This window comes from Helianthus annuus, chromosome 15 (genome assembly GCF_002127325.2).
Source record: "Helianthus annuus cultivar XRQ/B chromosome 15, HanXRQr2.0-SUNRISE, whole genome shotgun sequence".
Classification (NCBI taxonomy): Eukaryota; Viridiplantae; Streptophyta; class Magnoliopsida; order Asterales; family Asteraceae; genus Helianthus; species Helianthus annuus.
Window position 1 is genome coordinate 43,994,185 of NC_035447.2, and position 13,128 is coordinate 44,007,312.

General features: G+C 38.9%; 1 protein-coding gene across 1 annotated transcript; it reads left to right on the forward strand.

Annotated features, from left to right (window-relative positions):
- Window positions 1-11,356: 11,356 nt before the first annotated feature.
- LOC118487450 (proline-rich extensin-like protein EPR1) lies at window positions 11,357-12,526 on the forward strand. The gene has a single exon (XM_035984306.1). The coding sequence runs from the start codon at window positions 11,357-11,359 to the stop codon at window positions 12,524-12,526; it is 1,170 nt and encodes a 389-aa protein (XP_035840199.1).
- The last annotated feature ends 602 nt before the right edge of the window (window positions 12,527-13,128 follow it).

The following is a 13,128-nucleotide window of genomic DNA, read 5'->3' on the forward strand; positions in this document are numbered from 1 at the left end:
CAAAACAACCACCCAAGAATGGAATCGTCGAGTGAAAACACTTGACAACCTCCTGGAAGCAGCTTTTCTTGCCACCAGAACTTTCTCCATCAATTAGGAATCTGATACCGTCACTAAACACACTCCTTAAATTGTAGCCATTTTTGAGTGTTTATTTTTTGGTGTCTAACCCGCATATATATCACCATTGCTCTTCATTTTCTTGACTGTATATCCCTTAAATGTCAACATATACATGTGTGATTTGGTTTGCGAAGATTTTTCAACGCCGAGAACCTCGATCAGAGAGTAAAAAAGGCGTAAGTTTCACAATGGTGTAAAACTAAAATGGGATACACCGGGCTATGATTCGGTTACAGGAACAAGGGCCAAACCACCCAAGAATGGAATCATCGAGCGAAAACACTTGACAACCTCCTGGAAGCAGCTTTTCTTGCCACCAGAACTTTCTCCATCAATTAGGAATCTGATGCCGTCACTAAACACATTCCTTAAATTGTAGCCATTTTTTGAGTGTTTATTTTTTGGTGTCTAATGCGCATATATATCACCATTGCTCTTGAGTTTCTTTACTGTATATCTCTTAAATGTCAACATATACTTGTGTGATTTAGTTTACAAAGATTTTTCAATGCCGAGAACCCCGATCAGAGAGTAAAAAAAGGCTTAAGGTTCACAATGGTGTAAAACTAAAATGGGATATACCGGGCTAGGATTCGAGATACAGGAACAAGGGCCAAACCAACCACCCAAGAATAGAATCGTCGAGCAAAAACACTTGACAATCTCCTGGAAGCAGCTTTTCTTGCCACCAGACCTTTCTCCATCAATTAGGAATCTGATGCCGTCACTAAACACATTCCTTAAATTGTAGCCATTTTTTGAGAGTTTATTTTTGGTGTCTATTCCGCATATATATCACCATTGCACTTGATTTCTTAATTGTATATCTTTTAAGTGTCAACATATACACGTGTGATTTAGTTTAATAAGATTTTTCAATGCCGAGAAACTCGATCAGAGAGTAAAAAAGGCGTAAGGTTCACAATGGTGTAAAACTAAAATGGGATATACCGGGCTAAGATTCGAGTTACAGGAACAAGGGCCAAACCACCCAAGAATGGAATTGTCGAGCGAAAACACTTGACAACCTCCTGGAAGCAGCTTTTCTTGCCACCAGACCTTTCTCCATCAATTAGGAATCTGATACCGTCAGTAAACACATTCCTTAAATTGTAGCCATTTTTGAGTGTTTATTTTTTGGTGTCTAATCCGCATATATATCACCACTGCTTTTGATTTTCTTGACTGTATATCTCTTAAATGTCAACATATACACGTGTGATTTAGTTTACGAAGATTTTTCAATGCCGAGAACCTCGATCAGAGAGTAAAAAAGTCGTAAGGTTCACAATGGTGTAAAACTAATATGCGATATACCGGGCTAGGATTCGAGTTACAGGAACAAGGGGCAAACCAACCACCCAAGAATGGAATCGTCGAGCGAAAACACTTGACAACCTCCTAGAAGTAGCTTTTCTTGCCACTTTCTCCATCAATTAGGATTATGATGCCGTCACTAAACACATTCCTTAAATTGTAGCCATTTTTCAGTGTTTATTTTTTGGTGTCTAATCCACATATATATCACCATTGCTCTTGAATTTCTTCACTGTATATCACTTAAATATCAACATATACACGTGTGATTTAGTTTACGAAGATTTTTCAATGCCTAGAACCTCGATCAGAGAGTAAAAAAGGCGTAAGGTTCACAATGGTGTAAAACTAAAATGGGATATGCCAGGCTAGGGTTCGAGTTACAGGAACAAGGGCCAAACCAACCACCCAAGAATGGAATCGTCGAGCGAAAACACTTGACTACATGATATACGTTAAATTATACATGTTTTTATCCCACAAAACACTCTTGTTTTAAGCGTTTTTTACCGAAGCTGCGATGTTTAGGTACCAAAACAGGTACTTTTCTATTTTCAGGTCTTATACAAAGGGCAAAAGACAAATATGATGAAAACGGGGCAATTCTGATGAAATTGGCAAAATTATGTGAATGCTAGATATTGCACGGCCGTGCAATCCGACCGCACTAATGTGCGTGACCTACGACCCCGGAAGCACTGCAAGTGCAGGAGCGTGTGTCACTGATTACTCCGTACGCACGGCCGTGCATCTCAACCGCACCCCCTACAAGCCAACGACACTCCCGTGCGAGCCAACCGCACCCCCGTGCACCACCTGGACCATACTTTCTGATCTCGATTCTGATGACCTCGCACTACCGTACGACCATTGGCATGACCGTGCCAATTTGGTGACCGAGACAACTTGTCCACTAGTCCACTTGTCTGACCCCGAGTCGGAGAAATGACGTCACCCGACAACGTGCCAGTGCACGGCCGTGTGATCTAACGGTACGGCCGTGCCAAACTGAAAATTTCCTGTAAATAACAGGATTCGCTACTGATCAAAATGTTGGGTTTTTTCTCCATGTTTCTGGGCAATTTCTGGGTTCCGAAGTAGTCCTGATCAGACCCATTTGAAGCACCAAGATCGAGTGGAAGCATAACCGATCCAACCCATCAATTCCTTGCTTGTTTATGGTTCGATTCCTTGTTCTTATACATGTATTCTGATCATTATTCAAGTATTGAGCTGATGTTAGTTTATGTAATAGTAGTAATGAACTTGTTTCTTGAATAATCTTTATGTTGTAATCTTGTTTATATGAATCTTTAGTACTTTTTCATGTTAAATCTTCATGATTATATAATGAATGTTTCATTGATGTTGAGTTCCTGATTATGTTTGATTATCTTGGATAATGAATCTGTGGTTAGTGGGAAGGTAACTATTTCTTGATTACTCACTTGTTTGTAGACTTTGTTTACACCATGAAACCGGACCAGGGTATTGGTTTTATACAAGATATATCTTATTTTGATTAGGAATGCTTTCTTGCACGTAAGGGTTCTAACGAATTATATGGTGTTGATTACATGTTCTTGAACGCGGTTTATGATCCTTGTTTAGTAGTTTTTGTCTGAAATTGCTGACATGGTAGATTTGTGTTTAAGACTTGTATAGGTGAAATAGCTTGTTATACGATCTACTTAATTGCTTATCCTCGTGGCTGTATTGTGACCATCGGTATTGCTTTCTTTGATAAGTTAGGTTAGGAATCCAGACCCGATAAATAACCTATCTTTAAAAATTCGCATGAATAAATATTAATAGCTTGCTAATGAATGATTTTAGGTGGTTAACATGTAACTATCGCGTTAACTTTTTGAAGAATCATAATGCAAGAAATCCAGACCCGGTAACTAGCTGTCTTGCAATTGAAAAATTGATTAAGTGCTTTTCTGACATATCTAGGGAACATGTTTAGGTCATTTGTGAAACAAGATAATATTTATATTTCATATTTGGAGTCTACTATGTTTTAGATATAATTTTAGATAATTTAGTTAAACAACCATTCACTTATCCTTTTAATGATAAATTAATGACAAAGATTTTGTACTTAATAACGCCCGTCTTCCATGGATCGATAACTAGCTCTTACCAATACTTTGCTACATGTATGACATGATACACTTGTCCTTTGTTGTGTGTGTTTTACAGCTAAGGTATAAACCATTTTTATAAATAAATAAAACACACGCGAGGGCGAAGTTCACTGTAAATATATATGTGCCCCTCGCGACCCACCACAACCTCCTCGAAGCAGCTTTTCTTGCCACTAGACCTTTCTCTATCAATTAGGAATCTGATGCCGTCACTAAACAGATTCCTTAAACTGTATATCCATTTTTTGAGTGTTTATTTTTTGGTGTCTAATCCGCATATATATCACCATTGCTCCTGATTTTCTTGACTGTATATCTCTTAAATGTCAACATATACACGTGTGATTTAGTTTACGAAGATTTTTCAATGCCAAGAACCTCGATCAGAGAGTAAAAAAGGCGTAAGGTTCACAATGGTGTAAAACTAAAATGAGATATACCAGGCTAGGATTCGAGTTACATGAACAAGGGCCAAACCAACCACCCAAGAATGGAATCGTAGAGCGAAAACACTTGACAACCTCCTGGAAGCAGCTTTTCTTGCCACCAGACCTTTCTCCATCAATTAGGAATCTGATGTCGTCACCAAACACATTCCTTAAATTGTAGCCATTTTTTGAGTGCTTATTTTTTGGTGTCTAATCCGCATATATATCACCATTGCTCCTGATTTTCTTGACTGTATACCTCTTAAATGTCAACATATAGACGTGTGATTTAGTTTACGAAGATTTTTCAATGCCGAGAACCTCGATCAGAGACAAAAAAAGGCGTAAGGTTCACAATGGTGTAAAACTAAAATGCAATATACCGGGCTAGGATTCGAGTTACAGGAACAAGGGCCAAACCAACCACCCAAGAATGGAATCGTCAAGAGAAAACACTCGACAACCTCCTGGAAGCAGCTTTTCTTGCCACCAGACCTTTCTCCATCAATTAGGAATCTGTTGCCGTCACTAAACACATTCCTTAAATTGTAGCCATTTTTTGAGTGTTTATTTTTTGGTGTGTAATCCGCATATATATCACCATTGCTCTTGATTTTCTTGACTGTATACCTCTTAAATGTCAACATATACACGTGTGATTTAGTTTACGAAGATTTTTCAATGCCGAGAACCTCGACCAGAGAGTAAAAATGGCATAAGGTTCACAATGGTGTAAAACTAAAATGGGATATACCGGGCTAGGATTCGAGTTACATGAACAAGGGCCAAACCAACCATCCAAGAATAGAATCATCGAGCGAAAACACATGACAACCTCCTGGAAGCAGCTTTTCTTACCACCATACCTTTCTCCATTAATTAGGAATCTGATGCCGTCACTAAACACATTCCTTAAATTGTAGCCATTTTTTGATTCCTTATTTTTTGGTGTCTAATCCGCATATATATCACCATTGCTCTTGATTTTCTTGACTGTATACCTCTAAAATGTCAACATATAAACGTGTGATTTAGTTTACGAAGATTTTTCAATGCCGAGAACCTCGATCAGAGACTAAAAAAGGCGTAAGGTTCACAATGGTGTAAAACTAAAATACGATATACCGGGCTAGGATTCGAGTTACAGGAACAAGGGCCAAACCAACCACCCAAGAATGGAATCGTCAAGCGAAAACACTTGACAACCTCCTGGAAGCTGCTTTTCTTACCACCAGACCTTTCTCCATCAATTCGGAATCTGATGCCGTCACTAAACACATTCCTTAAATTGTAGCCATTTTTTGAGTTTTTATTTTTTGGTGTCTAATCCGCATATATATCACCATTGCTCTTGATTTTCTTGACTGTATATCTCTTAAATGTCAACATATACACGTGTGATTTAGTTTACGAAGATTTTTCAATGCCGAGAACCTCGATCAGAGAGTAAAAAAGGCGTAAGGTTCACAATGGTGTAAAACTAAAATGGGATATACCGGGCTAGGATTTGAGTTACAGGAACAAGGGCCAAACCAACCACCCAAGAATGGAATCCTCGAGCGAAAACACTTGACAACCTCCTGGAAGCAGCTTTTCTTGCCACCAGACCTTTCTCCATCGATTAGGAATCTAATGCCGTCACTAAACACATTCCTTAAATTGTAGCCATTTTTTAAGAGTTTATTTTTTGGTGTCTAATCCGCATATATATATCACTATTGCTCTTGATTTTCTTGACTGTATATCTCTTAAATGTCAACATATACACGTGTGATTTAGTTTACGAAGATTTTTCAATGCCGAGAACCTCGATCAGAGAGTAAAAAAGGCGTAAGGTTCACAATGGTGTAAAACTAAAATGGGATATACCGGGCTAGGATTCAAGTTAATGGAACAAGGTCCAAACCACCCAAGAATGGAATCGTCGAGCGAAAACACTTCACAACCTCCTAGAAGCAGCTTTTCTTGCCACCAGACCTCTCTCCATCAATTGGGAATCTGATGCCGTCACTAAACACATTCCTTAAATTGTAGCCATTTTTTGAGTGTTTGTTTTTTGGTGTCTAATCCGCATATATATATCACTATTGCTCTTGATTTTCTTGACTGTATATCTCTAAAATGTCAACATATACACGTGTGATTTAGTTTACGAAGATTTTTCAATGCCGAGAACCTCGATCAGAGAGTAAAAAAGGCGTAAGGTTCACAATGGTGTAAAACTAAAATGGGATATACCGGGCTAGGATTCAAGTTACAGGAACAAGGGCCAAACCACCCAAGAATGGAATCGTCGAGCGAAAACACTTGATAACCTCCTGGAAGCAGCTTTTCTTGACACCAGACCTTTCTCTATCAATTAGGAATCTGATGCCGTCACTAAACACATTCCTTAAACTGTAGCAACTTTTTAAGTGTTTATTTTTTGGTGTCTAATCCGCATATATATCACCATTGCTCTTGATTTCCATGACTGTATATCTCTTAAATGTCAACATATACACGGGTGATTTAGTGTACAAAGATTATTCAATGTCGAGAACCTCGATCAGAGAGTAAAAAAGGCGTAAGGTTCACAATGGTGTAAAACTAAAATGGGTTATACCGGGCTAGGATTCGAGTTACAGGAACAAGGGCCAAACCAACCACCCAAGAATGGAATCGTCGAGCGAAAACACTTGACAACCTTCTGGAAGCAGCTTTTATTGCCACCAGACATTTTTCCATCAATTAGGAATCTGATGCCGTCACTAAACACCTTCCTTAAATTGTAGCCATTTTTTGAATGTTTATTTTTTGGTGTCTACTACGCATATATATCACCATTGCTCTTGATTTTCTTGACTGTATATTTTTAAATGTCAACATATACACGTGTGATTTCGTTTACGAAGTTTTTTCAATGTCGAGAAACTCGATCAGAGAGTAAAAAAGGCGTAAGGTTCACACTTGTGTAAAACTAAAATGGGATATACCAGGCTAGGATTCGAGTTACAGGAAAAAGGGCTAAACCAACCACCCAAACATGGAATCGTCGTGTGAACACTTAACAATCTCCTGGAAGCAACTTTTCTTGCCACCAGACCTTTCTCCATCAATTAGGAATCTGATGCCGTCACTAAACACATTCCTTAAATTGTAGCCATTTTCTGAGTTTTTATTTTTTGGTGTCGAATGTGACAACCCTCACAATTACAGGTACTGTACAATTAATTAATTTTAATTATGTGCTTAATGACTGTGCTTGATTACAACTGACAACCTAAACTGCTTTATGATTTCTGCATCATACATACTTATGCATCATATTTCATACTGTCACTCCGTATATTACACACAAACTTTAGTGACATACTTGATGCACAAAGCACAGTTAGCACACTGAACGGATAATTCAGAAATATGCTGACAATGCCAGCAATAGACAGACAATGTCTGAAAGGCCAAGTATGGGCCAGGGAGGATGTTACACTAGTATGGAGTGTAGGGAAGTGAGGACCACAAAACTGCGTCACTAGGTGCTAGTTACAGTGCTGGAAAGCGCCTAAAACACACTTTATATGTAGAATTCTGCACTCATTAATAAAATTCAGCATTTTAAAATACTAGTAAAGTGCAAAAATATGTCAGAATGGTCATGTATACTTTCCTAAGTGCCGGGGATTAAAAGTATTGCAAAAATATATAAAAGTCACTTTAAGGAATAATTAAACACTTTAACGGAACGGTATCCAACCGAATAACCGGACGTTACCTGGAACACAAAATTTTTGCCAAACACATTGTTTCCCTATTTCTTGGCTTGTCGTGATCCCCGAACACCCTAACACCCACTAAAAATCTAAGTAACTAACATATATAAGAGTATACTTGAATTCTAACTAGTAGTTACTTGTCAGTTGGAAAATCTTTACCTTAACCCCCCTAGTCCGAATTCGGTCCCCATGTGGACCCACACAATCATCCACCATACCCTCATATATTGTGTTGGATTATATTTCATTTGTTTATTTGATTTTTACTTGTAAATATGACCAAAATATGTGAAGGGATCTATTTAAGCATGGTGCAAGATCACAACCATCACTCTTCATCATTCACTCCCTCACTCTCACACTCTTTCTCCCTCTCTCGGCTCACTACCACCGCCAACATCACCACCATTCAACCACCATCTCTTCCATTTTAAGCTTCATCGAAGTGCTTGTAAGGTGAATCAAGGAAGTTGCTACTTGTGGAACTTCAAAGGAGCCTTGTTTCTTGCTTCACCATCATCTTTTCTCATCATCTTCTTCACTAGATTCTACCCTAGCCTTGTGCTAGTAGTAAGTTACTTGCACACCCTTGTTCATCTTGCTTTTGTGATCAAAAGTTGTAGTATGTTTAGTATGTTCAAATCACTAAAGAAACAAGAACACTAAAAGATGAACATGAAACTTTACATGAAATCCTACATAAAAAGTTTACTTGAAGATGAAAAATGCTACTAGTTTGATGTTGTAATGAGTATGTTGTTAGTTTTATGATGATTCTTGCTTGTGTGATGTTAAACACCATAAGATCTTGTTCAATAATGTTTAGGAACATGGTTTAACAAGAATAGAAAGTGGTTATGTGATACATAAATAACCACCTTCTAGTTTGATCATGAACTTGAATAAAAAAAATAATAATTTTCTTAAAATACAAATGAACAAGTTAATGGATGATCTTGTTAATCCAAGTTTTACAAAAGGTTTTTGTAAACAAACCAAGTTCAAGAAACGATCTCTAAAAGTTTATGACTTTTACATACTCTTACATAATTTTTGTAAGTAAAATAAGTGTAAAAAGCTTTTATTTACAAGAAGAGTTCAAGAGTTAAATTTTTGTAAAAATTACTTACAAGTTGTAAACACTAAATTATTTTAAGAGAATGATATTTAAAGAAATAAATACGTTTCAGAAGGTAACTAGGTCTACTAAAAATCTTACCAAGTTACTATGCCTTTTCGAGATATATCAAGTTCATGACTAGTGTGAAACGCATATATTTTGCTCTTGGTAATGTAAAAATGATTCAAGGATTGTTGTTGATTGATTTTGAAAAGAAAATGATATGCTTAATAGCATGGACACCTCCGTTTTTAGGGGAAACTCTGGCGAAATTTTCTAAAAATCTCAAGACTTAGAAAATATTTTTCTAGCAAGTGCTTACGAATATATTTTTAACCTTGTTTTCAAAATAAACTTCGCCATGATTTTTATAACAAAAATACTAAGTGCCGGAGGTTGATTTTCGTAAGTAAAATTTGATAAATATATATTTAGAATATATATTTCATACTAAAACTCTCGTGTGATTATTTGTTCATTTTAAGAACTAGTTATATTATTTTTTTAGGGTAAAATAATATAACTTATGTATACCATGAAATTACGACTCCAAAATAATACCAAAACTCTCGCGAAATAAATATTTAAGCTACGCAATTATTATTGCAATACGAAATGCTAAAACGTAACTTATGTGATATTTCAGAAAAATACCTTTACACGTATATTTTTGGTAAAATATTATTTTGGAAAATTTATGAAGTAAAATATAATATTTTTGGGAAAAATATATATATTTTAAAATAAGATGATTTAGACAAATAATTTAAATATATTTTGCTAAGTGGGACTTAAAATATACTTTTCGGAATTACAAGTGTACATGTATAAATACCTCCATCATTGGGAAGGAAATACGCGTAAAAAATACTTGAGAAATTCGCATACAAAATAGTTGCCTAACTATTATTCCAAAACCCTAAAGACAAAATTTTAGTTAAAATAATAATTATTATTTTAACAAGAAGTTAAGACTTGGAATAATGACAAAGTAACGTAACTCAAACCTGTAAATACAAAGGCAAGGCACGGCCCGTTCGTCTAATAAACATTAGCACATTGTAGGGGGTCGTATTTGCTGACGAGACCGGAGATTTGAGTACGATTTCAGGAGACGCACTTCTGTGAGTTCATGTCCCCCTTTTCTCTTTACTGTTTTCAGTTTTATACTTCGGGGGTGAAATACATGCGACAATTATTACAAACATTTATTTACATGGTATGGTTAGCGTAGGGAGGGTTTTACTACTAGATCATGTGAGGGGTGGGTACAACGCTTAAGGCCATTAATCCTCGTTGTTAGGACCGAGGGACACAAGAGTGATAGATCTATTTGGGTGTAGCGAGCCCGCACCCGTGAGGCCGGGGCGGCCCATAGAGGTGACTATGTCTTACCGCCGAAGCCCGGTAACAAATTTGCTAGGTTTGAGTTTTCCTGCACCTTCTCACACACACCAGTGGCTTTGCAACCCATTGGTGATCTCTTTTTCCTTATTGCTACATACCAGGGACTTTTATTCATACATGAAAGGGTTATACATACCCACTTTTACATGAACTCGCTCAACTTTTGTTGATTTTTCAAACTACATGTATTTCAGGAAATTAGTGGATCTGGCAAAGTGTGGAATCGTGTCAAGCTGCGTAGGGAATAATGATGTCATCCAGGTTTAGGAGGTGTGACCCTTGCCTGGACGGGTTACAAGTCTTAAATCGTGTTTTTATTAAAACCTTTTGTTGTGTCATGTGAACACGTTTTAAATTTATGTCATGTTTGTAACTTGTTTTTATGTGTCGACGTTTTAAACAATGATGTTGTGGTAACTTTAAACTTGATGAATGGATGACTATCATGTGTTTTTATTTACATATAGCATTGTTATGATTGTTGCTATGGTATTAAGAAGTCACACCAAATTAAACCCACGCTTCCGCAAAAGCCAGGGTGTGACAGCTTGGTATCAAAGCCTCGATCATAGCAAACTAGGATTCTTTCTCGAGTCTAGACTATGATCACTAGGGCTCTCACGAAAACATTTTTACATTGCTTATGCTAAACGTCTAGATCCAGGGTACAAAACATTTTTACAAATAAAAGGCACAAATACATTTTTTTTTTCAAAAATTTATGGTTCAGTCTTAGAGACTGTTGGAGTTCAGTCTTAGAGACTGAGGGAGTTCAGCCTTAAAGGCTGGGGAGGTTCAATCTTAGAGGCTGAGGGAGGTTCAGTCTTAGAGACTGAAGGGTTCAATCTTAGAGATTGGGGAGGTTTAGTCTTAGAGACTGGGAGTTGGTCTTAGAGACCAGGGAGTTAGTCTGAGAGGGTAGGGAGTTCAGTCTGAGAGGCTGGGAGGATAGTCTAGGGAGACTAGGAGAATTACTTGTTTGCTTTATTGTGACTTACATGTTTATTTGATTTCATGTTGATATATGTGCATATGTGTGGTTGGGTTACAGACACCATGGTTTCTTCTTCGGACACAGGAGTATCAGACACAGTGGACCCCATGGCGATTGTGTCAGTCGATGAGATACCATCAGAGGGAGACGTGTATACATCAGACACCACGAGTACAGATGACGATGATTTTCAGCCGTTCGCTCTGTCAGACATCGGAGTTGAGGTTCAGCCTGCTGATGGCATTCCTGCTGGGGATCTACCTCTTGCGGTGATCCCTGCTCCCATTCCGCTTGCTGCTTTCCACGTGGTGGATGTGACACTCGATGTCGTATCTGATGACGACATTGATCTGTTCGAGGAGGATCCCCCTGAGGACGACTATGAGGGTGAGGCCCCGATTGATGTTGATGCTATCCTTCCTATCGCTGAGGCCCCTGTAGAGGAGGCTCCTCTTGGTTCGCCTGTTCTAGACTCATTGGAGTCTGTGGCATCCACGTCTTTACACGACCAGGGCGTGCAACACCACTCTCCGGACGCTGACTCCGACGTAGCGATGTCAGCTGCACCTGGTCCGTTACACGAGTTTGAGTTTGACCATGAGGTTGATGACGATTTTGATCCAGTTTTTCCTCCTGATTTCGATCCTGATCATGAGATCGAGTTTATTCATATGGACCAGCCCTTAGAGGCGCCAGTGGCTCCTATTGATCCATTGTTTGACATCCCTGCCGACTTTGATATGGACCTGGTTGACCCTGAGCCTGTCATGGTCCCAGAGGCTGTTGTTGCTCCTGATCCTGCACCGGAGCCTGACCCTGTTCCTGATGATGCACCAGCCCTTGTACCACCCATTGCTGACCTTCCCATTCTTGCGCCACCAGTGGTGGATTATCCTATTGTTGATGCACCTTTACCTGATCCCGTGCCGGTATTGGTTGACCGTGCATCTTTCGCCGCTCACATAGATCCTCGTTATGCTGACACCCGTAACGGGTGGATTGAGGATGATGATTACCCACCGTTTGTGCTACCTGTCACTCCTCCCGTAGCACCTGTTTCCGCACCCACTGAGTTCCCATTGTTCCACCCACACACCACTGACGTCCATCGCACTGATCTTCCCATCACATTCCTCCAGGATATACCGCCACCTCGTCCTGGGAAGGGTTCATCGAGGCAGCCGCCTGTTTTTGCTCCACCTGTACCGTCATCAGTACCTTTCATGTCCTAGTTCCCCCATACTACACCATCATCCGTACCATCGAGCGAGCCATTTTTGTGGACTACGCCCCATGTTATGCCATTATTTGACCCGTACCATCCATTTCATGTGGGGTACACTACAGAGGATATACTTGCGTCGCTGCAGCTACAGCAGGACGCATTGGGTCGTCGTATTCAGGAGTTGGAGAGAGCTCCACGTCCACCTTGTCACTGTCAGACCCCCTTTGCAGCGCCATACACTCCCCATCCAATGTCCCCTGATTCGGATGTTCGTTTCCTTACATCTGAGCAACAGATTGCCTATCTGATACACGTCTGTCTGCACTTGAGGAGGACTGGTTGCACATGCGTTGCTTGCTTTTCTCTTATTTTCCTTCTCCTCCTCCTCCGCCATCAGCATAGATACTTTTGGTTTGATGCATGTAGATTATTTTGGTGAGAAAGTCGCAATTGAGCCAGCATACGAAGACTTTTGAGAGATCACACTTTTTGTATATGATATGTGTAGTTTGACTTGTATTTTGAGGGTGATGTGACCCTGTGATATCATTGGATGTATGATGTACTATTAAACATGTAAAAACAGTATGGTGGTCATGATTAATGAAA